At 43.2% G+C, this 27712-nt stretch overlaps 1 protein-coding gene across 1 annotated transcript in view; it reads right to left on the bottom strand.

Moving 5' to 3' along the window:
• Positions 1 to 1324: 1324 nt before the first annotated feature.
• The window catches only part of LOC126183709 (uncharacterized), a 302729-nt gene continuing 276341 nt past the window's right edge, over positions 1325 to 27712 (bottom strand). Inside the window, exon 6 of the mRNA XM_049925896.1 lies at positions 1325 to 1508. Within this exon, the coding sequence (XP_049781853.1) occupies positions 1347 to 1508 (162 nt within the window). The 3' untranslated portion in view covers positions 1325 to 1346. The remainder of the gene's footprint in view (positions 1509 to 27712) is intronic.

Here is a 27712-nt window from a genome sequence, read left to right as displayed (position 1 = left end):
AGTCAATGTCCACAACAGGGTCGATATCTGTTAAGACTGTAAGCAGCTGGGACAACACGACACCTCTGGTGGTATTTGTCAGTCACCAGCTTTAGCATATCCGAGCTGCTATCGATCTCGGCTCCTGGCAGAGATGTCGAACACCATTTCTGACCCTTTGTTCGTGCCACAACACATTACTAATTCCCATCATTTCCAACTTTAAGGTATTCACTGTTTTTTTTTCAGGAAAAGATGTGGTTTCTGAAATATTTTTCCAAGCAGATGCCATACAGCAGAGCTCAAGAAATACAACAGAGCTTCCCTTGCTTTCAGCCATTAACAGAAGCAACGTAGCTAACCATGTTGACTAATCATACAAGGCCAAATAAGTCAACTATTCAGACTGTTCATCTTACACTTACTGAAAAGACAGCTGCTACTCTTCAAGAAATATATGTTAACCTGGCCTTTCTACAGACAACCTACCGATGTGGTTGCACCTCTGGTAAGGCTGTCTGTAGTATTTAGGTGAGTAAGTCAACTCTCCACAGAAACGTCCATGGATCACAGGAGACTTCGGCACAATATATTACAAAATAAGGTAAAGTACCATTGACATAATCACCAACTAAAAGATTAATGTGATTGGCATGTGCACTCCTCCAAGAGCCCCACCACCTTAATTATTTGCGTGAATGTGAGGTAGTAAATATACAATGACGTTTTCTTCTGAAAGGGAACCTGCGTCTTGCTGCTATCTAGGCTCCCACTGATCTATATTTAGTAGGTAATCCACTTTCTCTTTCACACTGGAGTCATCCTGATAAACAGAAATTGTTCTCAATATCTGCTTTAAACAGTTGTGGGGGACATATTTTCTTATACATGTGTATGGGGTAACATAATTCAGTACAGAACACTTGTTTCATGAAAGTGTGATAAACACTGATTTTTGAAGATGGATACGATGAACACAAGCATATTTTGTGCGCATTAACACTTCAGTTACTTATGTGTATATGAAGTAGTGAATATACATTTAGGGTTTTCTATAGAGAACAAACTTCATCTTGCAGTAATTTGTGCATTTCTGATATTTGATTAGGAGGTCATTTCAGTCTTTTTCTGTGTAGGAGAGTTCCTCTGAAAAAGAGATATATTCCTGGGAAAATTATTGTCAAAATAGAATCTAAATATCTATGGGAGCATATTTTTATTTTATAAAAATATATCTGTATAGAAACATATATTGCAGAACAATATTCAATATAATAAATGACATTTTTGAAGCACAAATTACAAAAAAAAAAAACAATATTAATACTGATGGGCACAATTACAATTTGTATGACCAAACATGTTATTTATTCATGTGAAAATGAGCCAGTGAAGTTTCTCTGACTATTTCTCAGAAGCAAAGCAACCAGTCGTCGAAATATGCGAGCAGATTGATGTTCATCACTGGGATCATCATCATCATCCTCCTCCTCCTCATCATCATCTTCTTCATCCAACATGGAGTCATTCTGGTAAAATTATAAATTATTCTCAGTGTAAGTTCTAAATATTTCTGTCAAACATTTTTTGTTTATAAAATTAATACCTGTATAGAATTATATAGTTCAATAAAATACGCTAGAAATAAGTTATGTTAGCAACGTATGACAAAATCACTGATTACTGAAGTTGGTTATAATGGACAAGAGTACCCTTTATGTGCCAGTACACTTAATATACTTGTTTGAGTGTGAGGTTGTGGGTAAACATTGGAGAATTTTTCGTGAAGATTTTAGAAGATAGCCTTTGTAAAAGAACTGTCTGAGAAGCCAAACGTTTACCTGATGGAGACTATAAATATTTATTCTAATATGCTAGAAACTTCCAAATGATAAAATAGAGCAATAGCATATATCCTATAATGAACATATTGAAAAACCTTCAATTTTTCGCAAACACAATTGTGTATGAAAAATATTTTCTTCATAAACAAAATTTAATATAAAGCAAATAGTTTCCATTATTCATATCAATCACAACAGTGTCTTTTTGTTGTTTTTTAAATCTTTGATAGCTCTTTTTAATTCCAAATCCGAAGTCTACTTGTTTGTACAGAAGCAAATTGTTTTCATCAGTTAAGTCTATAACTGATAAGGAGTAAACAAACTTCTGCATATTTGCCTTAATAATTTTTGCATTATATTTTCAGTAACTGTCACTAATGAGTACTCAGAAATGGGGATTTGGTGAGCTAATCGGTCACCAAGTATTGGTACGAGGTAACATGAATTTGTTGTACAGCTAAATTCTAGTGGGCCCAAGAACTCAGGGCACACCGCAGCAGGCCTGGCTTAGCGACCAGTGCAGGTGCAGAGACGAGGAGCGTATGGCCGGAAATGCGAAAATCCTGGTATGGGAATTTCTGACACTTAAGAGGACAGATGATGCTCCAAAAGTGACAGAGTGTTAGACAAATTGAAACATGGCTTCTCACACTTCTTTAAGAGCCTGTAATAATTTACAATCAAATATTAATCGATGATCCGAGAAAAATGATGCATATCCAATGGCACAGCAATAATTTCAGTATCTTTAAAACAGCGAACTTTTATAATTTACAGTGACTAAATATTTCCACAATGATTCTCTGGATAAACAACTTTTAAACACTTCATGCAATTTCAACAAACGATATCTCAGATGATAGCATTGCATGATAGCTATCATCCCTGAGAGCTACTCATCATTTTATATTTTGGCTTATGACGTCTTTTGTAACGTTTTATTATTACGCAAATGTTTGTCAGAACTCATATTCTCCACAGCTACACAGCAAATGAAAACAGCATGCATGCCTCATATTTTGTCATGCTTGTGTATTTATTTAATGAACAGTTTACTATTTTCTTAGTAAACTTATTCAAAAGTTGACAGCAAATGCTATTGAAAAACTGTGCAAATTTAAAAGCGGCCGATCGTATCTGTTAGTGGACACCACAACTGAAAAGAGAACCAAAAGATGCTTCTCAGAAGCAGGCATAAATAATTGTGTAAACAAAATTTAACGACAATCCATTATCACTTAACATGAGCACACTTGCACAAGAATGCTAGCTTATTTATTTATGAGCAAAAATTTATTTTTAATCAGTGTACATGGTCTGAGTGTATCAAATGTTTATAACATTTCTTTTAGTTAAATAGTTTTGTGACATATTAGTCAAGTGTGGTAAAGTGGTCAAGTGAGTCAAATCATATCTGCAGAGTTCAATAACAACATATATTTGGTGGGGACAGCCTTTAGCCAAGGGAAAGCAGACAGTAGCTGAACACTATGGGAGTCAAGTGCAGACTAGGACTTTTCGAGTGATGAGCTTAAGGGAGCGATTCTGGATACTTTTACGTTTATGGTGGAAGAAGTGATTCGAACTTAGAGGTGATGGGTTCTGTATGGTGAACAGCTGCCATGAGATTTCAAATATTGAGGATAATTTTCCGTTAGATCTTGAAGGGAACACTTCACGTCGAGTGCTGTAAGAACATAGACCTACCTGCGACAACGTGTGATATTCGTTTGTATCGATGATAGACTCTGAGCGATGAACGGCCGCTACAATACTTTAACTTTTGAAGGGATTTTATATTTCGAGGTCTGAATGTTCTCCAGAGTAGGACTAACTTTATCTGCTTGTATTACGGAACTGAGAATAGACACAGTATAGTTACTATTTTTTGTATCATGTGTGTTACTTTATGAATTATCATGTTGAACTTTGAACTGTTTTGAGCTGGAGAATATTTCGTGTACTGTGAGTACGAAATTGACTTAGTTTTCGCGTATCTTTGATGACTATTTAGTCTGGGGATTTTGCTACCACTCTCGTAACACTCTCGGCATTAACTTTACTACATTTGATAAGGGTATTTTATGTCCGTATTATACCTGATTATCGTAGAACCACTTTCCGTTTATCTGACATGTCCTTTCATGAATAAACATTATTCGACATAATTTTCTATCGTCTACATCAGTTACAGACGTTAGAACACAACTCTTTTTGTTAAATTATTCATTTATGTTTTACTTTAGATTTCTGTGTATTTTATTAATTTGCAATTCTAGCCAATGCATATACTATTTGACTACAGGATCACAACTACAGATTATTATATGCAGCAGTTAGCTGTAGGGCGTGAAAGCTGACGTGCACATCGAGCTATTTTTTTAATTAGAGTCCAAGTATTTAAAGTACGAGTAACCACAGGTAAAGACGCAACTGGTTTGTTCGTATGTGATGCTGTTTGGAAGAGCAGCTACACTAACAGTAACTGTAAGGTGCCGCCGCAATTGGAGTTTTCTAGCCCGTGATACGAATTTAATCCCTTTAGAATTACACCTATAATTTTAACTCTTTAGGATATTCTGTTATACAGGTCGCAAATCTATTGCATGATAGGCAGTTTGAGTAGGGGCTTCGAGCATAAGATTATGCAGCAGCTGCATGCGTGAGAATTGGTAGCAAAAGGTGACTGTGGGGAAGTTAGGTGCGGAGCTTCGCAAATGAAGAAGAAGAAGAAGGTTACACAGAGGCGTGCTGAGTTCGAGTCTGCAGCAGCGGCGAAGACTGACGGCGGCAATGGCAGCGTGGGCCACCGGCGACGACTTCGTTCATCAGCATCGGCTGCATCTGCACATTCGGCAGCACCAGTGCAGCAGAAGCAGACAAAGTTAAGTATATGCGGCGTAGTATTAATGTGTGCTAACCCGTAGCGTCATCATCACTGATGGAGCCTAGAACGAATGAACAGGCACCCAGTCTGAGTTATTCAGATAATTCTAGTGGGACAGTTAGTACTAAATTTGAATGTGTCAGTGTCGAAATGGAACTCATTGATTGGGGGCAGATAGTCCAAAATCAGAGAGGGGTAGTAAACTTACAGACGGTTCATCGTCACAGCTGATGAAATTTTGCTAGAACTACGTTCTAGTATACGGGCATTCGCTGGCAGGCATGGGCAACCTGCCTGTCATTTCCTAGGTTTGACATGTATCAGATCAAAGTATACTATTCGGAGGTGGGGATTCAATCTATATTTGACTCATCTTCTTACCTCACAAACTACGACTCAACTCATTATAGTGTAAAAAATATATATTTTAAATCTCTGCATGAAACACCAGTATTCGTCTATGATCCACGCCAATGAAACTGCGAGTGGGAGTGACAACATATGGAATGTAATACAGACACACAAGTTTTAAATATATAACATCATTTTTACTTTTTAAAACGCAGTTTTTCACGCTGATTCAAATCTGTAAACAGGCTGAACTTTCATAAAACACCATATGTTAGAATTTTCTTCATATTTGGTCAGTCTTCAAGTAACGCCTAAGTAACTCTGGTAGAAACACCAAAGAAACTGCCTTTTACATACAGTTTTGCATACATCAAAATATTTTTAGGTTTAATCACTATCAACTATCCCATTGGGGTAACTGTGTCCACTTGTTACCACGTAGATGCAACAGTTAAATGTAGTAACACAAACAAATGTTGTAATGACTCCAGGTGAAGCTTTCGCTCCTAATGTTGGCGTCCGTGAGTTATTTATTATTATTCATGGTGACAATAGTACTTTCGTCCACGCTAGTGCACAAATATAAGATTTTGAGGTCAGTAAACTTTTGCTGCTAAAACAATGTATATTATTCGGTAAGTTAAATTAAGATTGACAGATTTCAGATAGATTATATAATGGTAAGACAGAGATTTACGAACCAGGTTTTAAATTGTAAGACATTTCCAGGGGCAGATGTGGACTCTGACCACAATCTATTGGTTATGATCTGTAGATTAAAACTGAAGAAACTGCAAAAAGGTGGGAATTTAAGGAGATGGGACCTGGATAAACTGAAAGAACCAGAGGTTGTACAGAGTTTCAGGGAGAGCATAAGGGAACAATTGACAAGAATGGGGGAAAGAAATACAGTAGAAGAAGAATGGGTAGCTTTGAGGGATGAAGTAGTGAAGGCAGCAGACGATCAAGTAGGTAAAAAGACGAGGGCTAGTAGAAATCCTTGGGTAACAGAAAAAATATTGAATTTAATTGATGAAAGGAGAAAATATAAAAATGCAGTAAATGAAGCAGGCGAAAAGGAATACAAACGTCTCAAAAATGAGATCGACAGGAAGTGCAAAATGGCTAAGCAGGGATGGCTAGAGGACAAATGTAAGGATGTAGAAGCTTATCTCACTAGGGGTAAGATAGATACTGCCTACAGGAAAATTAAAGAGACCTTTGGAGAGAAGAGAACCACTTGTATGAACATTAAGAGCTCAGACGGAAAGCCAGTTCTAAGCAAAGAAGGGGAAGCAGAAAGGTGGAAGGAGTATATAGAGGGTCTATACAAGGGCGATGTACTTGAGGACAATATTATGGAAATGGAAGAGGATGTAGATGAAGATGAAATGGGAGATACGATATAATACTGCGTGAAGAGTTTGACAGAGCACTGAAAGACCTGAGTCGAAACAAGGTCCCGGGAGTAGACAACATTCCATTGGAACTACTGACGGCCTTGGGAGAGCCAGTCCTGACAAAACTCTACCATCTGGTGAGCAAGATGTATGAAACAGGCGAAATACCCTCAGACTTCAAGAAGAATATAATAATCCCAATCTCAAAGAAAGCAGGTGTTGACAGATGTGAAAATTACCGAACCATCAGTTTAATAAGTCACAGCTGGAAAATACTAACGCGAATTGTTTACCGACGAATGGAAAAACTGGTAGAAGCCGACCTCGGGGAAGATCAGTTTGGATTCTGTAGAAATGTTGGAACACGTGAGGCAATACTGACCCTACGACTTATCTTAGAAAATAGATTAAGGAAAGGCAAACCTACGTTTCTAGCATTTTTAGACTTAGAGAAAGCTTTTGACAATGTTGATTGGAAAACTCTCTTTCAAATTCTAAAGGTGGCAGGGGTAATATACAGGGAGCGAAAGGCTATTTACAATTTGTGCAGAAAGCAGATGGCAGTTATAAGAGTCGAGGGACATGAAAGGGAAGCAGTGGTTGGGAAGGGAGTGAGACAGGGTTGTAGTCTGTCCCCGATGTTATTCAATCTGTATATTGAGCAAGCAGTGAAGGAAACAAAAGAAAAATTCGGAGTAGGTATTAAAATCCATGGAGAAGAAATAAAAACTTTGAGGTTCGCCGATGACATTGTAATTCTGTCAGAGACAGCAAAGGACTTGGAAGAGCAGTTGAACGGAATGGATAGTGTCTTGAAAGGAGGATATAAGATGAACATCAACAGAAGCAAAACGAGGATAATGGAATGTAGTCGAATTAAGTCGGGTGATGCTGAGGAAATTAAATTAGGAAATGAGACACTTAAAGTAGTAAACGAGTTTTGCTATTTGGGGAGCAAAATAACTGATGATGGTCGAAGTAGAGAGGATATAAAATGTAGACTGGGAATGGCAAGGAAATCGTTTCTGAAGAAGAGAATTTTGTTAACATCGAGTATAGATTTAAGTGTCAGGAAGTCATTTCTGAAAGTATTTGTATGGAGTGTAGCCATGTATGGAAGTGAAACATGGACGATAAATAGTTTGGACAAGACGAGAATAGAAGCTTTCGAAATGTGGTGCTACAGAAGAATGATGAAGATTAGATGGATAGATCACATAACTAATGAGGAAGTATTGAATAGGATTGGGGAGAAGAGAAGTTTGTGGCACAACTTGACCAGAAGAAGGGATCGGTTGGTAGGACATGTTCTGAGGCATCAAGGGATCACCAATTTAGTATTGGAGGGCAGCGTGGAGGGTAAAAATCGTAGAGGGAGACCAAGAGATGAATACACTAAGCAGATTCAGAAGGATGTAGGTTGCAGTAGGTACTGGGAGATGAAGAAGCTTGCACAGGATAGAGTAGCATGGAGAGCTGCATCAAACCAGTCTCAGGACTGCAGACCACAACAACAACAACAAATTAAGATTTATTGTTTTTCCTCAGACTGTGAAAAATTTAAAAAGTGTGCATGGAAATTTCACTCCTGTTGTCAGTGTGTAATTTATTTATAGTTAATATGCCATCCAGAGTTTGCAGAAATTCATCAGCCTTTTTCGATACATGAGTGGCTATGTAACTGAGAAATCCCACTAGAAGACATTTACATTATAAGGGCTGTGTAAAAAATTCTCAGCCTTTCCCAGAAGTCGCAGCAGTACTCGCGTGATTTTTTCCCCTTACGATAGTATTACTCGTATGAGTCATTACTAATCATCCAGCATGATCTAGCTCACATGACAATGATGTTTTATGTACAATGGAGAATTTGTTCTAATAATCAATACACTGTGTGTCACGCTGGCTTATTTATCATAGGTGTTATCGTAAATTTGACAGAGGTTAATGCAAACATTGAATGCATTGTACGCTCACCACTTTCAAAACTGTAATTGTCTCACTGAGTGACGGGTCATTAAATTCTCCTCTGGTAATCTAATCCACATCTGACCCACATTAGGGGACTCTACAGTTCTCTACCCTGTGTCGAAAGATTGCTAAGTCGGGGCATAGCTTGTCACAGAACCTTCGAAGTCTCTGGTTCAGGTCTTCTAGTCGACTCAGAATTGGGGGACCACAATTAGTACTGGAGACGATGGATACAGTTGATGAACCTTGTTGAAATTCCATGAGCAAGACTGGTCTTCTCAACCATCTCTGACAGTCGCTGGAATGATCCAAGTATCATATTGGATCCCACAGGACAGGCATTGTTTCTTCCTATGTCCGCTACAATTTGCACTTGATTGAACCCTGTTTGCTCAACGCCTGGCAGAAAAGTTTTTTCAGCACGTCCAGACTCTAGGCAGGCTTACAGAATGCATAGTCTGTTCCTCTCATTCGTTGTTGCCATTTTGCTATAGAATACCACTATTTGCCATATGTATAAAGTGCTGAAGATTAATAGTGCCCTACCCTTTTGCACTTGCCTCCACTTGACACGAAACACAGCAGGTTTTTCAACAGGTGAAGTAATTCTCATTTTCTCACTTTCAGTTTCATGACCACACCGTAAATGAATTTCTCCGATTTGTTGATGTATCGTCGTGGACTATGTGACACTACTATCAGGAAAGGTGTTCCGCTCGCAGCCACTAACACGGTGTAAGGATATTGGTGGTAAAAAGATCGAAATTGACAGTAACTAGAGACAACTGTCACGCTTTGTCAATGACAGTTTGTTTAAAATCCGATAGGAACTGCTGTTGTCAGATATTGCAAGTCCATCTTAACCAGTTTCCGAACGAACATTTCGAAAGTAACTGCATACAATGGAATTTATAATTGGGTGCCTCGCAAAAGGCCATAATTTACAGCTAAGCAGAAAAACCATCTAGTGTTCGGAGTCCTAATGTTTTGTTGGGAGTCAAGAAACCACTACACAGGCTGTTATCCTAGGGAAATCAAACAACACAGAACTGGGCAGTAGCTGACTGGAGTAGCGTTGGGGGGTCCGACGAGTTTCTGTTTTAATTCTGTTCAAATGACACAAGCCTTCGTTTGCACCGAAACCCCAATGAGGCATGTACTCACATTAGACAGAGGATGTACTTCGGGCTGGTGGTGGGGCTGTGATGTTTTACGGGGTTTATCGTACCATGACTTGGCTCATTCATTACCGTGAAAATGAAACAGGACGTTTATTTCAACATAATCGGTGAACAAGAGTGATCCTTTCTTCTACATCTTCATGATGAATATGCTATGGACACCCCATCTTCGAAGATGAGAACAGGTGCGTTCACAGGGCTGCCCGCATAGTTCGTTGTTTGACGATCTTATTTCATCTGGTGTGGCCCGCTATATCACTCGCTTTTAATCCCATACCAAATTTCTACGCGTATTTAGAGCACTGAGTGAAACATGTCAACTACCATCCCCGCTACTCCCTGCATCCCCATAGGTCAACGAGATTTAATTATCAAGGAATGGCTTCAGTTGGGTGTGACATATGTGATGAAACTTTTGGACCCTCTTCCTCAGCAAGTTAGGCCCTGTTACATGGGTTATCTGCATGTCCGTAGGGGTGACTATTTTTTCGTCAGGTGTGGTTTCCCTCGGTTACAGAGAACGAAGTCGTGGGTGTTCCGACTGGCAACCGACGTGTTCCGGCCCACAGCCGATAGCCCCACAATGACGATTGTTGTAGTGATGGAAGTGGACAACGAGCAGGAAAAAAAGAACCTTGACGTCAGGTTTCTCAGCACTGATGGACTGACTGTCCTAATGGTCAGCAGCATTGAGATATCATTATCTAATGAAGTATGAGAATATATGGACTGTGAAAATATTCAGCGATAATTGAGAACTTACGCGTCAATAACAAGAAGTACAGAGCTAATTCTAACAGCAAAGGAGCTTTACTACCGGTGCAGAAAGCCTCTGACGAGGGCGTCGTTGCTACACACCTTCCAGCTCAAAATGAAGGATTTGAGCAGCCTCACAGCCATTTCCCCAGTAGCTACCAACAACTGCCTACAACAAGACGTAATTCCACAAAAATGCGCTAAAAGCTCGCGGAAGAACTCCGCTCCCAACTGTTGTGAAGTCCACTTCATGAAGGTCACCATGTAACGTACATTTGTCTTATAACCCATGTAGAGGACAAATGGTGGAGACCACCGCAGGGTCAGTAGCATCGAATCAGCTTCTTCACAAACGCTAGAAGAGCTATTCCAGTCTTTTACCTTGGCATCCATTTCAAATTATCTTCGGACTTAATTAAAGAAGAGCTACAGTAAGGAGGCTACGAGGTAGACACAATAACACTCTTGGAATCCCCACGAATGAACGAATAAACACCGCTGGTACTAGTTGTAGCTGCCAATAACAAGGGCAGTCTCAGATCACTGCAGATCTTACAGTTGCCTATATAACTTCTTTCACTCACTTCTCAGTGTATGTATTCGTAAACGATATTTGTTTCTCATAATAAAAATCAATTTCTCATGAACCTTGATAAGCACATTTCCAATACAAGGGTCTAAGATCTTTATGTTATGTACACTTCAACAAACTGCCATCTAACACGCAGCAAGAAATTTTAATAATTCAAGAGAGAATTATAAACATACCTCATTCTACAAATTAGCCCCCTGTCTACATACAAGGACCGAAAATTTCTGCTAAGTGCATTACAAAAAGCGATATTTATTGTAAAGGCTTAAGTTAAGTGGTAGCGTACTGGAAACATGTCTCTGTTATATGAATGAATGAATGAATCATGCCTACAACTTAGCTTCAGCTGTCACTGACGCTTCTGGACACATGTGACACTAGCTAGCTGGCCCGGATTCGCACGGGCAGCATTAAGTATCTGCTGCCAGATGGCTTGACTGGCATAGTGCATTTTGTCCGGTGCCACGAATGAAACTCACAGGTAAGTGAAATAAACACTTCCGTATAACAAGTGTTGTGTTGGCACAAGAGCCAGCACCGTGTTACTAGTGGAGGCTGAAGTGCACACGTTTTAGCTCACGCAGGCTGGCTTGAAGAGGGAAGAACTATACTGACGTGAGGTCTGGAACATGACAAGGAATGAGAATTCAGAAAGCGGACGTAATTAGTTTTATCCTTAACTTTAATCCATTAATGATGAACGTCGCTCTTGACGGTACATGATTCACAATATTATCTGTTCAGAATAGTAACTGAATATGGCGCCTTGCTAAGTCGTAGCAAATGACGTAGCTGAAGGCTATGCTAAACTGTCGTCTCGGCAAATGAGAGCGTATGTAGACAGTAAACCATCGCTAGCAAAGTCGGCTGTCCAACTGGAGCGAGTGCTAGGGAGTCTCTCTAGGCTAGACCTGCCATCTGTGGCGGCGCTCGGTCTGCAATCACTCACAGTGGCGACACGCGGGTCCGACGTATACTAACGGACCGCGGCCGATTTAAAGGCTACCACATAGCAAGTGTGGTGTCTGGCGGTGACAACACAACTAGCACGCCAGGGCAGCTGTCAGGAAGCATGAATGTTATACACTACTGGCCATTAAAATTGCTACACCAAGAAGAAATGCATATGATAAACGGGTATTCATTGGACAAATATATTATACTAGAACTGATATGTGATTACATTTTCACGCAGTTTGGGTGCATAGATCCTGAGAAATCAGTACCCAGAACAACCACGTCTGGCCGTAATAACGGCATTGATACGCCTGGGCATTGAGTCAAACAGAGCTTGGGTGGCGTGTACAGGTACAGCTGCCCATGCAGCTTCAACACAATACCACAGTTCATCAAGAGTATTGATTGGCGTATTGTGAGGTGCCAGTTGCTCAGCCACCATTGACCAGACGTTTTCAATTGGTGAGAGATCTGGAGAATGTGCTGGCCAGGGCACTAATCGAACGTTTTCTGTATCCAGAAAGGCCTGTACAGGACCTGGAACATGCGGTCGTGCATTATCCTGCTGAAATGTAGGGTTTCGCAGGGATCGAATGAAGGGTAGAGCCATGGTCGTAACACATCTGAAATGTAACGTCCACTGTTCAAAGTGCCGTCAATGCGAACAAGAGGTGACCGAGACGTGTAACCAATGGCACCACATACCATCACGCCAGGTGATACGCCAGTATGGCGATGACGAATACACGCTTCCAATGTGCGTTCACCGCGATGTCGCCAAACACGTATGCGACCATCATGATACTGTGTAAACAGAACATGGATTCATCCGAAAAAATGACGTTTTGCCATTCGTGCCCACTGGACTCGCATTCGGGAGGACGACGGTTCAATCCCGCGTCCGGCCATCCTGATTTAGGTTTTCTGTGATTTCCCTAAATCACTCCAGGCAAATGCTGGGGTGGTTCCTTTGAAAGGGCACGGCCGTCTTTCTTCCCCATCCTTGCCTAATCCGATGAGACCGATGACCTCGCTGTCTGGTCTCTTCCCTCAAAACACCCCCCCCCCACACCATTCGTACACCCAGGTTCGTCGTTGAGTACACCATCGCAGGCGCTCCTGTCTGTGATGCAGCGTCAAGGGTAACAGCAGCCATGGTCTCCGAGCTGATAGTCCATGCTGCTGCAAACGTCGTCGAACTGTTCGTGAAGATGGTTGTTGTCTTGCAAACGTCCCCATCTGTTGACTCAGAGATCGAGACGTGGCAGCACGATCTGTGACAGCGATGCGGATACGATGCCTGTCATCTCGACTGCTAGTGATACGAGGCCGTTGGGATCCGTATTACCCTCCTGAACCCACCGATTCCATATTCTGCTAACAGTCATTGGATCTCGACCAACGCGAGCAGCAATGTCGCGATACGATAAACCGCAATCGCGATAGGCTACAATCCGACCTTTATCAAAGTCGGAAACGTGATGGTACGCATTTCTCCTCCTTTCACGAGGTAATACAACTTCGTTTCACCAAGCAACGCCGGTCAACAGCTGTTTGTGTATGAGAAATCGGTTGGAAACTTTCCTCATGTCAGCACGTTGTAGGTGTCGCCACGGGCGCCAACCTTGTGTGAATGCTCTGAAAAGCTAATCATTGGCATATCACAGCATCTTCTTCCTGTCGGTTAAATTTCGGGTTTGTAGCACTTCATCTTCGTGGTGTAGCAATTTTAATGGCCAGTAGTGTATGTTCAGTACTGAATTAGCGTTTGGAGTGGCATCTCATGGCAATGATGGGAGCACATCTCGATGTAAGTAATGTTTACAACCAATGAAAATAATGTGTGCAAATAGTGGGTGTATTTGTGTGTGAGTGCTTCAGTAAACAGGGTGAAGCGAAATTCGCGCACTCGGGCTTCACAGCGCGATTCCTCACATACCAGCGATAACAAAATATCTCTCACAAAATTTCGTCCAGCGAGTACATCCGCAGAGAGAGAGAGAGAGAGAGAGAGAGAGAGAGAGCATTAAATAGGAGGTCGAGGGTTCTATCCTTGGTTGAGCTATATGTTTTTTATTTGGTAAATGTAGTAGAGGTGGGTAGGTGTCTGGCACCTTAATCGTTAACAGCGATTGCAGCGGGTCCTCTAGAAAACAATTGCACTTACATACTACAATCGTAGAAGTGGATGATTGGCTAACTTTGAAAGAAGCCCTTTCCACATCGTGAGCGTGAATTTATTCGCACCACTTCAGCTGTTTTGTTTATACCCTCCTCCAACGGTCTCATAGATTAGTGCCAACTATTATTCTTGCCTCGTTCAGGTCCATTACATTTTGTTAGTGACTTACGTTACCAGTAGGACTGGGAATGTGCTTTGTGAATCATGTCCAAACTCGGTTACTATTTGTATGTGTTACCACGATGGTCCCACTAACTATGCCTTTCAACATTTGAGTCTGGTAACCGCATGCTGTTTAGTATGTATCTCAATGGATTATTATTATTATTATTATTATTATTATTATTATTATTATTCTATCGTTGGGATTGCGGAAACATCACGTCTATTACCGTTAGTGAAACAGTGAAATTCGAAACGGAACATTTCACAGTTAGCGGTGTCAGGATGAATCATGCAGAGCAATATTTGTGAAAGGTGTAATGCATGTTAGGTGGAACAGCACGCAGGACTGACGACGTGTCTATACTGTATGCTCTGTCCGCCAGGGACCCTATTCTGTATCGTTCATACTTGTCGGTGTAGTAGGTTAGTTTCGGTAGTGACGTCATTTTTGGTTCTTTATCGAAATAGTTAGTAATTATCGAAACGTGTTTACAACTTTCAAGTAACAATGGAAAGCAATTATGTGAAGCCTGATATTGGAAACCTTCCAAATTATCACGCATTTATGACCTACGCAGCACCGTTTGGCAACGAAGTCAGCCTAAGATCCTCTACACAATACTACAACAAATGAGCACTGCGTGTCTGTTGCTTGGTGTGACCAAGTGGTTGCCGGCACAGTAACTCAGCGTGTTCGGTCAGAGGGTTAGTTTCCCTCTGTAACAAAAAAAAAAAAAAAAAAAAAACTGGGTTAATGGATCAATGACGAACTGAAACGGGTGACTTGCAACGTCCGCCCCGAGCAGATACAACGAACGAAAACGAACAAAATGAGATAAAAAAAAGTGATTAGCGCGGGGGAATATGATTCGAAAGGTCACAGGTTCGCGCATGGGTTGATGCAATTTTTTTTTCTCTTCATATATGCAACACGTTCTACGTTCTGAGACATTGTAAATTAAGAGTTTTCTGCAATATTCGGTATTACATACATGTAAGAGCACACCTCCTCAGTAATGATTTCGTCATTTCTGTGTGCTTAAAATGCGAAATATGAAATTGTTGGAGATGAAGTTGCTGTGAGTGAACCTTTATATTTTTTCTTGTCAGAAATAATTCACCATTTTTTTCCGAATATGTAGCGATTTCCGAGTATGCAGTTAGACAGGAATCTAAGAGCACAACATAAATTACTGGGATTGTAACTAGCAGCAGTCATCTTCATAATCTTGCTTGTCACAATTATTTATCTGCGATCGAATCCTCAACCACAGCAGACAGAGATGAAACATCTCTGCCGTAATATTTTTAGACTGTAGCACCACATACAAAACATTTTCATTCATGAGATGCATGTTATAAACTTCGACGAACTGCAGGAGCTCTCGAAAATGCGTTTTTTTTTTCAATTTTGTTTTAAAGAACAAAATCGTTGACGCATCATATAGGGAAGTGGGCTACTTAATCATTTGGATCTCTAGGAGCGTGTTATAACCACATTCTGTTTATCTTCTTTTTCTCTGAAACTCTCAGAACCAATTTTCGGGTGTTTTTATAGATGTATTAGTAGAATGAGGTACTACACACTATTCCTAACTCATTTTCCGAAACGTAAAATCCAAAACACGATGTCAGTGTAAATGAGAATAAGATGACATAATGCGGTATTTACGACAATCTGCAGAATACAGTCAAATACGCTATCGTTGTTATGCATGCATGGAAACACGCGGTCAGAGAAACTGTAAAATTTTTTATGCATTTCAGTTGAGAATCATGGTAATGGATATACTGCACCTGATACTGTTAAGGAGGAGGCAAGGGCGATGAAGGCGGGCACGTCAGCTCGATGGAATGCGGCGCCATGCGTTATGGCAACGTAAACGCAATTTTCGGTACTTGGAACAATAGCGCGCCTGTGTCGTCTGCTAGCTGCTTTGTGTTCGTGGCGCTGTGGGCGTTGCAGTGCGCATGCGCGGATCTGCGGCCGCCTGCTTTTTGATTGGCTTGTGCGACACGAACCGACAACAGCGCTTCGGTTCTCTAGACCCGAACGGTATCGCTACCGAAATGCATACTGAATAACGCAGGGACCCTAATTCGAGTACTAGACCGTGCGGTGCTATTGAGTACCGTACCGGTCGGCACAATGGCGTAAAGATACAGAATAGGCATCCAGACAGGGACTATTTGCGAGCGGAGTAACGCGTCCATGACAGACTTCAATGTACATGTATAGTTGTATAGAATTTTCTCATTGTATAATATGTGAATGTATGAATATGTGAATGTGCTTCTGGTCCTTGGTGCATCTGATAACTGGGCTGGTGTTGCTGCTCGTAAATATACTGTTATATATCCTCATCAATGCTATCCAGATAAAAATGTGTTTCGTCGTCTGGAGCTGCCCCTTCGGGAGTCAGGTTCTCTAATTTCACCATCGCATGACAGAGGTTATCCACGGATTCGCCATATTCCAGCTACTGAGGAAGCTATTCTGGTGGTCATACACCAAGAACCTCGGCGAAGTACACATAGCGTAGTAAGGCAGCTGTGTGTCTTGCAACACGCGGTCGTTAACATGGTGCGCGAGCATGGGTTGCACCCCTATCATCATGCTTTCACGCAATACCTGCGTCCTGCATATTGCCATCAGTGGATAGAATTCTGTGAATGGTTCCAACAACAACAGGAAGCCAACGATGACTTTGTGAACACCATAATATGGTTGGGTGAAGCAGCATTCATTCGTGAGGGTGTCATCAGTCTGCATAGTGCCCACCATTGGTGTGAGGTGAACCCGCAAGTCACCTGCATCACGGATATCAAATTCACTTTGGTATCAGCGTCTGGGCCGGAATACTGGGTGACAGGTGTTTGAACCTTTACATGTTGCCTGACTGGTTGCCCACACGAAGATATCATGCATTCCTAGCAAACTATCTGCCCAACACACTGTTAGGCATTCCACTACATGTTCGGCAGAGAATATTGTTCCAACATGATGGTGCACCTCCACACTCTAGAGTTCATGTGCGACAGTATTTGGACAGAACATTTCCAGAAAAATGGCTTGGACATGGAGGTCCAAGTGTATGGCCACCGCGTTCACCTGGCCTAAATCTTTGGTGTGATGTCATAACCGAGTGACTGCGTGTGAGATCGCTCTCTAAGTTTTCATATATTTTTAGGTTTCAGATACATATTTTAACGGTTTTTGTGTTAATATTTATGATATAAGTGACGTATTAGTGGTTTCTTCATTCACCTCTTGCTTTCTTGTGTTGTGACCTGATATTTGTGAGTGTTTCGTGTCGAGCAACTTAACCTCTTGCCTGTGTTTACTTTCCGCGCTGACCAGTTGCAGCTGTAGCGGCGCATCGAAAGCTAAGTACTAATTAATTGTTTGTGTATAGTGGTTTATTGAGGAACTTTAGTAGTCTTCAACCGGTGTTCTTGGTGTTTTCTGGTGAAATAATTTCAGAAGAACCTTTTGGGAACTGTTTACAGCTTCGTTACTGTGTCATTAGACGTTTGATTCTCTTTCTGTACTAGTCTTTTGTTATATTCACATTTGTTGTTTATAGTAGTTACTTCCCTTGTAGAGTAAGTTTGTGATTATTGTAGTCAGGTTTTTAACATCTTCTTATTGTAGTAGCGGAACTTAGAAAAAGTAAAATTTTACCATGAGTGAGAAGTGTGGGCTTTGCCGTAGGTTTGTGAGTAGTGGATTGCGGTGTGAGACTTGTTCGAAGTATTTTCACTGGGGGAATGCAGTGGGGAAGCCAGTGGGCATTCTGGTGAGATCCTCTCCTGGAACTGCAGGTTATGTAGCAAGAGTAAGTTGATAGAGAAGCAGGAGCGTAAGATCTGTGCCCTTCAGGTGCAGTTGAAAAACGCACAGGAGGAGCTAGATAGGATGAGGAGAGAGAAGGGGGTTGGGGAATGGGAGCTGGCTGTTGGCAAGAGATCTGCTAGGAGAAGAAGATTTTCAGATAGTTTTACTATTGGTGTTTACAATAGATATGACCAACTGTCAGAGTCTAGTGGAGAGGAATCTCTAGTAGCTGTAGATGTAGGAAGTATGCAGCAGACCTCAGTAGTTACTGTGCCTAGAACAGTTGCAAAGTCGAAGAGGAAGAAGAAGGTTCTGCTGTTAGTTAGTTCTCATGGTAGAGGTGTAGGCCAGCAGTTGCAGGAAGTGCTGGGGAGTGAGTACCAGGTCACCAGCATTGTGAAGCCTAATGCAGGGTTGGCTCAGGTGACTGTTAACTTAGGGGGGTTATGTAGGGATTTTACTAAAGAGGATCAGGTAGTGATTGTGGGTGGGGCTGGTAATAGTATTGATAGGGATGGGGAGTATAACATAGATGGTGACCTGGAAAAGATAGCCACTCAGACTGGCAACACGAATGTGCATTTCGTGGAACTGTTTCAGCGTCACGATCGGCCTCATCTTGATACAGCCGTCAGGCGTAATAACATGAGACTTGGGGGTGCGCTGATGACAGAAATCATGGGTCACATTTCAGTGGTGTCGGTGGAGTCTATCAGCAGGACGGGTTTCACTAGACACTGCCTGCACCTGAACAGGTATGGGAAGGGGAGGTTGGCAAAGCTTATAGGTGACAGCATAGGTGGGGTTGGTGGGATCACTCATGGGAAAATTCCTGCAGTAGTGGGTGTTAGAGCTGCACCTTTTTTAGATTGAAGTCAGCTGATAGGTATTCCTGCTTAAGGGAAGTCTCTCTAACAAGGGAATCACTTTTGACAAAGCTTAGGTATCCGGGTAATGAGGGAATTAGTATATTTCATCAAAATATACAAGGTATTAGAGATAAAGTTGGTGAACTGCTTATAGATGTTGACTCTGAAATTATTGGTATATCTGAACACTTCTTAAATAAGGAGATAATTCAGAGGCTTCCTTTCCAGGATACAGGTTGGCTGGCTGCTTTTCGAGGAGCTCTTTGCGGTGTGGGGGAGTAGCCACGTATGTGAAAAACGGCATCGCATTTGAGTCAATTGATGTTTCAAAGTACTGCACTGAAAAGGTGTTTGAATGTTGTGCAGGTGTGGTTAAATTTAACGGAGCTAAACTTCTAACTGTTGTTATTTATAGATAGCCAGACTCCGACTTCACAACATTTTTGCTAAAGCTAGAGGAGGTTCTTGGTTCACTTTATAGGAAATACAAAAAGTTAGTTATATGTGGTGACTTCAACATTAATTGTATAAGTGATTGTGCAAGGAAGAGAATGCTGGTAGACCTCTTTAATTCATATAATCTTATGCAAACCGTATTCTTTCCAACGAGAGTGTACAAGCTTGGACGCGATATAGCTGCTGATGTAGACCACTCACTGGAGTCGATTTGGGTTGCAGTGGAGGTTGTGCTGGATGTGTGCTCATATCGTTTGAAGTGAATGGTGGTATGTATACGCCATCATACGGTGGGTATGCCCAGTAAATGTGATACCCAGGTAACAGAGTTTGTCCCCTGTGAGCCGTGACACTGTCCCTTCATCTTGGAGTGCTTTGGCAGCACTGTCTTCGATAGTATCTCCGTTGCTATCGCGCAGAGAAGGCATTGATTGTTTCTTGCCGCTAACATACGTCACATACGACCAGAATCACTTTGGATTTTCTGTCACGTTTCGTTGTGGAAACTGTTATAGGCATATCGCATTGAAGTCCGCGCAATATTTCGAGCTTCTATAACAGATCGCCAATCTTGGGGATTTTGCGTCTGTTTAAATTTGCCATGTCTGTTTCGTTGTTTCTGCAGCAGTGTTCTAAGCTGTTTTGTGTACCAAGGAGGATTAGCTCCGTCGTTTGTTAATTTAATTCGTATAAATCTCTCAATTGCTGCCGATACTATTTCTTTGAATTTAAGCCACATCTGGTCTACACTCATGCAGTACTGGCCATTAAAATTGCTACACCAAGAAGAAATGCAGATGATAAACGGGTATTCATTGGACAAATATGTTATACTAGACTGACATGTGATTACATTTTCACGGCATTTGGGTGCATAGATACTGGGAAATCAGAACCCAGAACAACCACCTCTGGCCGTAATAACGACCTTGATACGCCTGGACATTGAGTCAAACAGAGCTTGGATGGCGTGTACAGGTGCAGCTGCCCATGCAGCTTCAATACCATACCACAGTTCATCAAGTGTAGTGACTGGCAGATTGTCACGAGCCAGTTGCTCGGCCACTATTGAGCAGATGTTTACAATTGGTGAGAGATCTGGAGAATGTGATGGCCAGGGCAGCAGTCAAACATTTTCTGTATCCAGAAAGGCCCGTACAGGACCTGGAACATGCGGTCGTGCATTATCCTGCTGAAATGTAGGGTTTCGCAGGGATCGAATGAAGGGTAGAGCCACGGGTTGTAACACATCTGAAATGTAGCGTCCACTGTTCAAAGTGCCATCAATGCGAACAAGAGGTGACCGAGACGTGTAAGCAGTGGCACCCCATACCATCACGCCTGCTGATACGCCAGTATGGCGATGACGAATACACGCTTCCAATCTGCGTTCACCACGATGTCGCCAAACACGGATTCGACCATCATGATGCTGTAAACAGAACCAGGATTCATCCGAAAAAAATGGCGTTTTGACAGTCGTGCACCCAGGTTCGTCGTTGAGTACACCATCGCAGGCGCTCCTGTCTGTGACGCAGCGGCAAGGGTAACAGCAGCCATGGTTTCCAAGGTGATAGTCCACGCTGCTGCAAACGTCGTCGAACTGTTCGTGCAGATGGTTGTTGTCTTGTAAACGTCCCCATCTGCTGACTCAGGGATCGAGACGTGGCTGCACGATCCGTGACAGCCATAGGGATAAGATGCCTGTCACCTCGACTGTTAGTGATACGAGGCCGTTGGGATCCAGCACGACATTCCGTATTACCCTCCTGAACCCAACGATTCCGTTTCTGCTAACAGTCATTGGATCTCGACCATCGCGAGCAGCAATGTTGCGATACGATAAACCGCAATCGCGATAGGCTACAATCCGACCTTTATCAAAGTCGGAAACGTGATGGTATGCATTTCTCCTCCTTACACGAGGCATCACAACTTCATTTCACCAGGAAACGCGGGTCAACTGCTGTTTGTGTACGAGAATTCGGTTGGAAACTTTCCTCATGTCAGGTTGTAGGTGTCGCCACGGGCGCCCACCTTGTGTGAATGCTCTGAAAAGCTAATCATTTGCATATCACAGCATCTTCTTCCTGTTGTCGTGTCTGTAGCACGTCATCTTCGTGGTGTAGCAATTTTTATGGCCAGTAGTTGGTTGGTTGGTTTGGGGAAGGAGACCAGACAGCGTGGTCATCGGTCTCATCGGATTGTGGAGGGATTGGAAAGGAAGTCGGCCGTGCCCTTTCAGAGGAACCATCCCGGCATTTGCCTGGAGTGATTTAGGGAAATCACGGAAAGCCTAAATCAGGACGGCCGGACGCGGGGTTGAACCGTCGTCCTCCCGAATGCGAGTCCAGTGTCTAACCACTGCGCCACTCCGCTCGGTATGGCCAGTAGTATATTATTAATTTTGAATAAGTGGAGGTTATCTCTTAGGAAGGCGTCGAGTGAATTTTTATCTACTTATTCGAATAGGTATATTTTTCGCTTATTTTTCGAGTATTTGGGGATTACAATATTCAGTCTCACTACGACAACTCTGTGTTCACTATTCGCTGAATCGGTTTTGATTCTGGTTAATAACTCAGGATTATTTATTGCTAAGAGGTCAAGTGTATTTTCACAAGCGTTTACTATTCGCGTAGGCTCATGAACTAACTGCTCGAAATAATTTTCAGGGAATGCGTTTAGCACAATTTCCGATGATATTTTATGCGTACCTCCGGAATTAAACATGTATTTTCGCCAACATATCGAGGGTAAATTAAAGTCACCACCAACAGTTATCGGATGAGTCGGGTACGTGTTTGAAATCAAACTCAAGATTTCTTTGAACCTTTCACCAACTGTATCATCTGAATTGGGGGGTCGGTAAAAGGATCCAATTTTATTTTACACCGGTTGCCAACAATGACCTCTGCCCATACTTACTCACAGGTAGTATCTACTTCAATTTCGCGACAAGATAAACTATTTCTGACAGCGACAAACACGCCACCGCCAACCGTGATTAAATGGCTCAAATCGCTCTGAGCAGTATGGGGCTTAACATCTGAGGTCATCAGTCCCCTAGAACTTAGAACTACTTAAACCTATCTAACCTAAGGACATCACACACATCCATGCCCGAGGCAGGTTTCGAACCTGCGACCGTAGCGCAACCGTGATTAGCCTATCTTTTCGGAACACCGTTAGGTTCTTCGCAAAAATTTCGGCTGAGCTTATATCCGTCTTTAGACAGCTTTCGGTGCCTATATCCATTTGAAGATCAGTGCTTTCTATTAGCGCTTGGAGCTCTGGTACTTTTCCAACACAGCTACGAAAATTTATAACTGTTATACCAATGGTTCCTGTATCTACGTTCTTGTGTTTTCCCGAGACCCTCTAACCTAAAAAAACCGCCCAGTCCACGCCACACAGGCCCTGCTACCCGTGTAGCCGCCTCCTGCGTATAGTGGTCACTTGACGTATTCAGCAGAACCCGAAACCCAGGCACGCTTTGGCGCAAGTCGAGGAATCTGCAGCCTACACTGTCGCAGAACCGTCTGAGCCTCTGATTCAGACCCTCCACTTGGCGCTGTACCAGAGGTCCGCAATCCGTCCAGTTGACTATGCTACAAATGGTCAGCTTTGCTTTCATCTTGCAAACAAGACTGACAGCCTTTACCACTTCCGTTATCCGCTCGAAACCAGAGAGAATCTCATCTGATCCAAAGTGACACACATCATTGGTACCGACGTGAGCAACCACCTGCAGTTGGGTGCACCCTGTACTCTTCATGGCATCTGGGGGGACCCTTTCCACATCTGGAATGATTCCACCCGGTATGCACACGGAGTGTACATTGGTTTTCTTACCCTTCTTGTCAGCCAAGTCCCTAAGGGGCCCCATAACGCTCCTAACGTTGGAGATCCCAACTACCAATAATCTCACCCTCTGCGACTGCCCGGATCTTGCAGGCTGAGTGGTTTCCTCTGAAACAGGACAGGCGACAGCAATTGGCTCAGCAAAAGTGTCAGCCACAGACAGCACCTGGAACCTGTTTGTCAGACAAACCGAGGAGGTGTTACGTGCGGCCGCCTGGGAAGTCTTTCGCAACCTGCTTCGCCCTGGGGTGACTTCCCACTCGACCACAGGTGAAGGGTCAGCCTCAGTGCGAGCAGTAACTGCGTTGGTCACCGGTGAGGACCGATAGGAGGATTCTGACGTGTTGGACGTCTGTTGTATCCCCACGGCCGGCCCACAACAGTGGTGCCCATGCACTGCAGTCTCAAGCTGTGTAACCGAAGCCATCACAGCCTGAAGCTGAGAGCGAAGTGTGACCAACTCGGCTTGCATCCGCACACAACAATCGTAGTCCCTGTCCATATAAAAACCGTGGAAAACTAAACTATGCAGATAAACGGACTATCAGCACGTGCTGCGCAACGCTACACTAGACTCTGACGGAAACGCACGAACTGTGTCTAGTAATGCGCAGACATTCCAAAACCTAACTACCGAAGAACTCAGGTGAAACTAAATAATTTGCCCCTAATTAGGAACTTGTAATATGTCACAAAATCGGTTTACTTTCCGACGCAAACGAAAACGCGACAACTGTGGCTATTAGATATTAAATTTACATGCAGAAACTCAAGAAACTCAATTATTAAAGCACACAGGTGATACAATAGAATTCATTCCTGGTTAGGAAGTCGTAAATGACACAAAAGCGGTTACTTCTCTGTTGCTGAGTCCGTCTCGGTCGGCTACTGCTGGCTGACAGGAAATCACATTGGTTTTGTGTGTGGCCGCTCAGTACATTAGTCACAGCGTCGCTGAAAGTTGATCCCTCAACGCTGGGAGAGCAAGTGGGTATTGTCGAAGGATGACATCACCCTGCTCTGCCCGACGACAGGGGGCACACTTGTAAGTCATTGTTGGGTGGAGCTAACTGGGTGCGTCGACCCCAGTGGGATCGGTGATGCGTCTTCTTCATCGTCTCCCCATGCCGTTGTGGCTGGGGAGAGTTCAGTGTCCACACGGTCTTCTCTTGGGAGGGGGTGGTTGCACAACGCTGACAGGGAGACAACGGTCTCCACCCACGCATTATTCATTACGCCATCCATAGTGGAGACGGGCACTGGTGTAATCGTCGGCCAAGGTTACCTGTCACTGTCACTGTCATCTGAAATGAGAAGGTTGGAATCGTCTGCACATGTGACATCATCATCCTCGTGTGAGAGACTGTCATCAGTTTCCGGTATCGACCTATGCCTCTGCTTACGTTACTATGGCAAACGTTGTTTGCGAACACGTCCATCTGCGTCAGACAACGGCAACGAGTTTCGACGTCCATGATTGAAAGCTTCTGTCAGCACCACAAAGCAAAAGTGATGACACAGTGCCTACGACGGTGGTGGTGTTTGGTGGAGGAGGCTACCATGTGGTAGCCCCCAAGTCTATTCATCCTTTAACATCATCCAAGCTGTCACTTTGCAGTGGCTGTTACAGGCTGGGGTGACTAAGTAACAGGCTTCGTGAAAATGTAGCAGCGGTAAGCACTGCTGCACACGTCACAAGTAGAGTGGTTGGGCACGCTGGCGGTGGGACATCTGTAGATAGTATCTGTGCAATCTGGTGCTACATACATTCCGACCGAAGAAGTCCTTCATTCCCTCATCCCGAGCGCATGAAGGGTTGACCGTCATACATGATAATGGCTCTGCAGCTCCCCATGCGGAAATGGAAGGAAACATGGCCTTTCAGATCGGTATGCACTTGTCAGACAACGTTAAAGAGAAGATATGTAACTGCGCCCATTTCTCAGCTACGTGATCGAGAACTATGCTGTAAGGGCATATGATGGTTAAACGTGTCATAAGGGCAGAGGATGATTATTAAAGCTTCTACAGGTAGTTCAAAAATCAGCGCGAAGGCTAATAGACTAATTGTTCGGAAGTCCAGACCCATGTGATCGACTGTCACAATGCCTGTGTTGCCATCTGCAAGGCAGAAGCAGAGTCATTGACTTGCTTTCCTGATGATCTTCTCGCACATGGCGTCATTGGTAAGCTTCACGTACATTGTGTTGCTCACGATGGAAAAGTGTATGCCTACGATGTCCGATGCTGGTACATTTGCCCCATCTCTTAAGAAGCATTCCCCTAAACATTATAACCATCTCCTTAATAGCCTGGTGGTCCAGTTTTGGAACGCCTCACAGCAGCAGTTCTGTGTGGCATGAATTCGAAAGCACTTACGTGGGTTCTAGAGGTAAACAGCATCAAATTATCGCACACAGGTCACGCAATGCAAGTAAATTACAGGCCGGTGGTTTGGGGGCCTGAGGATGGCGCGTGATAATGTCTGTGAACAGTTCCATAGGGTTCAGATCATGCAGATTTGCTGGGCAAGGCATTAACTTAAGTTCACTACTGTGGTTATGACCTTGTGACATGAACAGCTATCCTGCTGAAAAATGCCATCCTCTTCAGGGAAGACATTATACATGAAGGGCCAGAGTGGCCGAGCGGTTCTAGGCGCTTCAGTCTGGAACCGCGCGACCGGTACGGTCGCAGGTTCGAATCCTGCCTTGGGCATGGATGTGTGTGATTGTCCTTAGTTTAGTTAGGTTTAAGTAGTTCTAAGTTCTAGGGGACTGATGACCTCAGCTGTTGAGTCCCATAGAGCCAGCCATTCATGAGGGGACGCAGGTAGTCTGCAGTAATGTTCACGTAGTGCTCAGCCATAACAGTCCCCTCCATCACTAGCACAGGGCACAAGGAAGCCGAGGTGAATGTCTCCCATAGCATAATACTACCACCACCGGACTGTATGTGTGGCACTGAATGTGGAGTTGGGTGGGGTTGGGTTGTTTGGGGGCGGGTACCAGACAGTGAGGTCATCGATCTCATCGGATTAGGAACGGCACCATCCCGGCATTTGCCTGGAGCGATTTAGGGAGATCATGGAAACTCTGAATCAGGATGATCGGACGCGGAACTGAACCGTCGTCCCTTCGAATGCGAGTCCACTGTGATAGCCACTGCGCCACCTCGCTCGCACGGAATGTGCTTAGGGCAGCTGTTCACCTGGATAACGCTGTATACAGACATAACCACGGACCTGGTGTAACAATAAACGTAATTCTTCTGAGAAGGCAAGCGTTGCCATTGATCCATGGCCCAAGCTCGATGATGCTGTGCCCAGTGAAGTCGCACCTGTCGCTGTTGTAAGGTCATCATGAGAATTCGTAGGGGTTGTCTGCTGTGGCCCATCATCTGGAACTGCGATGACTGGGATACTCTGAAACATTTGTGCCTGCACCAGAATTACACCCTGTTGTTAGAACTGCAATCGATTGCTCCCCACCCCACTTTATAGAGCGGACGATCCTCCGACCTCCACTTCGACGTCACCTACTCGTGGTTTCACCATTCGTATGTAACTTCCCTGAGGTGCGCATAACAGTAGCACGCAAGTAGCCGACCAGTTTCGCGCTCTATACCATAAAAAGTTTGTCAAAGTTTTTTTATGTCAGTAGACTTTCGCATTTATGGGCCATATCATCACTAGAATCTTATCTCATTCGTTTCTTCTCCACTTATATACTTACCTTGTCACTCCTTAGCAACGCCTCCATGTGGCATTCAGTGTTGCCGAGTGCAGTGGTCATAATTTTTGTCTGATTCCTCATTTGTCTTTGCTTGCGTTATGTTGTTGTGGTCTTCAGTCCAGAGACTGGTTTGATGCAGCTCTCCGTACTAATCTATCCTGTGCAAGCTTCTTCATCGACCAGTACTTACTGCAATCCACATCCTTCTGAATCTGCTTAATGTATTCATCTCTTGGTCTCTCTCTACGATTTTTACCCCCCACGCTGCCCCCAATACTAAATTGGTGATCCCTTGTTGCCTCAGAACATGTCCTACCAACCGATCCCTTCTTCTAGTCAAAGTGTGCCACAAAATTCTCTTCTCCCTAATTCTATTCAATACCTCCTCATTAGTTATGTGATCCACCCATCTAATCTTCAGCATTCTTCTGTAGTACCACATTTCGAGAGCTTCTATTATCTTCTTGTCCAAACTATTTATCGTCCACGTTTCACTTCCATACATGGCCACACTCCATACAAATACTTTCAAAAACGACTTCCTGACACTTAAATCTATTCTAGATGTTAACTAATTTCTCTTCTTCAGAAACGCTTTCCTTGTCATTGCCAGTCTACATTTTATATCCTCTCTACTTCGACCATCATCAGTTATTTTGCTCCCCAAATAGCAAAACTCATTTACT

The sequence above is a fragment of the Schistocerca cancellata genome, chromosome 4 (assembly GCF_023864275.1).
Source record: "Schistocerca cancellata isolate TAMUIC-IGC-003103 chromosome 4, iqSchCanc2.1, whole genome shotgun sequence".
NCBI classification, from domain to species: Eukaryota; Metazoa; Arthropoda; class Insecta; order Orthoptera; family Acrididae; genus Schistocerca; species Schistocerca cancellata.
The sequence above is the reverse complement of the archived record's forward strand: the minus strand, read 5'-3'. Positions and strand labels throughout refer to the sequence as shown.